At 40.8% G+C, this 862-nt stretch overlaps 1 protein-coding gene across 1 annotated transcript in view; it reads left to right on the top strand.

Moving 5' to 3' along the window:
* The window catches only part of LOC103129241 (disks large homolog 2-like), a 70,388-nt gene that overhangs the window by 9,419 nt on the left and 60,107 nt on the right, over positions 1 to 862 (top strand). The window contains exon 4 of the mRNA XM_007540260.2: positions 272 to 448. Coding sequence (XP_007540322.1) covers positions 272 to 448 — 177 coding nt within the window. The remainder of the gene's footprint in view (positions 1 to 271; positions 449 to 862) is intronic.

Genomic DNA, 862 nt, shown 5'->3' on the forward strand with positions numbered 1-862 from the left:
GCTGGGAAAATCAAGAAGCAGCTTGAGGTGACTCTGCTGCTCTCTAGTGGCGAGAAGTCGTAATATTGGTTGGTAACAATCGGAATGCATTGTGGGAGATGTAGTTTGTAGTCAATTCATGCTCAAAACCTATTTTAAGTCAATCATCGGCCTATAAAATGCTGGGGCTGGCCACATAAAATGACATGGCGGGCCACATGTGGCCCGCAGGCCTTGAGTTTGACACATGTGTCCTAAACCTAATAATGTCTGGTTGTCTTCCTATGTGTAGGGCACTGTTTGACTACGAGAAGTCAAAGGACAGTGGACTACCAAGCCAGGGGCTGAGTTTCAAGTATGGTGATATCCTTCATGTTACCAATGCATCAGATGATGAGTGGTGGCAAGCCTGTTGTGTCACCAGCCATGGAGACAGCAAGGAGATAGGAGTCATTCCCAGCAAGAAAAGGTAATACCTGTAAACAGTTCTCCTTAAGGTCGATTTTCAGAGTTACAGTTGAAACCATATGTTGCGGCTACTCTTGCACATTAATAAGGTCCAAAAATAAAAAATGCCAGAGTAGTTTTTCAGGAGGAAGTTTTTGACTCACTTAAAATATAAGCACCCACGTAGAGTTTTCTGGTTTCAAAAAGAGTATTTTCTTTACTGATAAAAATAAGAAAAGAAATATTCTCGGAGTTGACTTCATACAAAACTTTTTATATAAACGTTAATTTTGTGTTAGACTGTTTCACTCCTTCACCAAGCAATCAGATCAATCACAGCAACTGCTTCTGCTCGTTAATCACAGCAGGAGGCTGACTGACGAGGAGAGTCTAAGCAAAACAAACAAATAAATAAATAAGAGATCTACCATTTGCA

Source organism: Poecilia formosa, unplaced genomic scaffold (genome assembly GCF_000485575.1).
Source record: "Poecilia formosa unplaced genomic scaffold, Poecilia_formosa-5.1.2 Scaffold530, whole genome shotgun sequence".
Classification (NCBI taxonomy): domain Eukaryota; kingdom Metazoa; phylum Chordata; class Actinopteri; order Cyprinodontiformes; family Poeciliidae; genus Poecilia; species Poecilia formosa.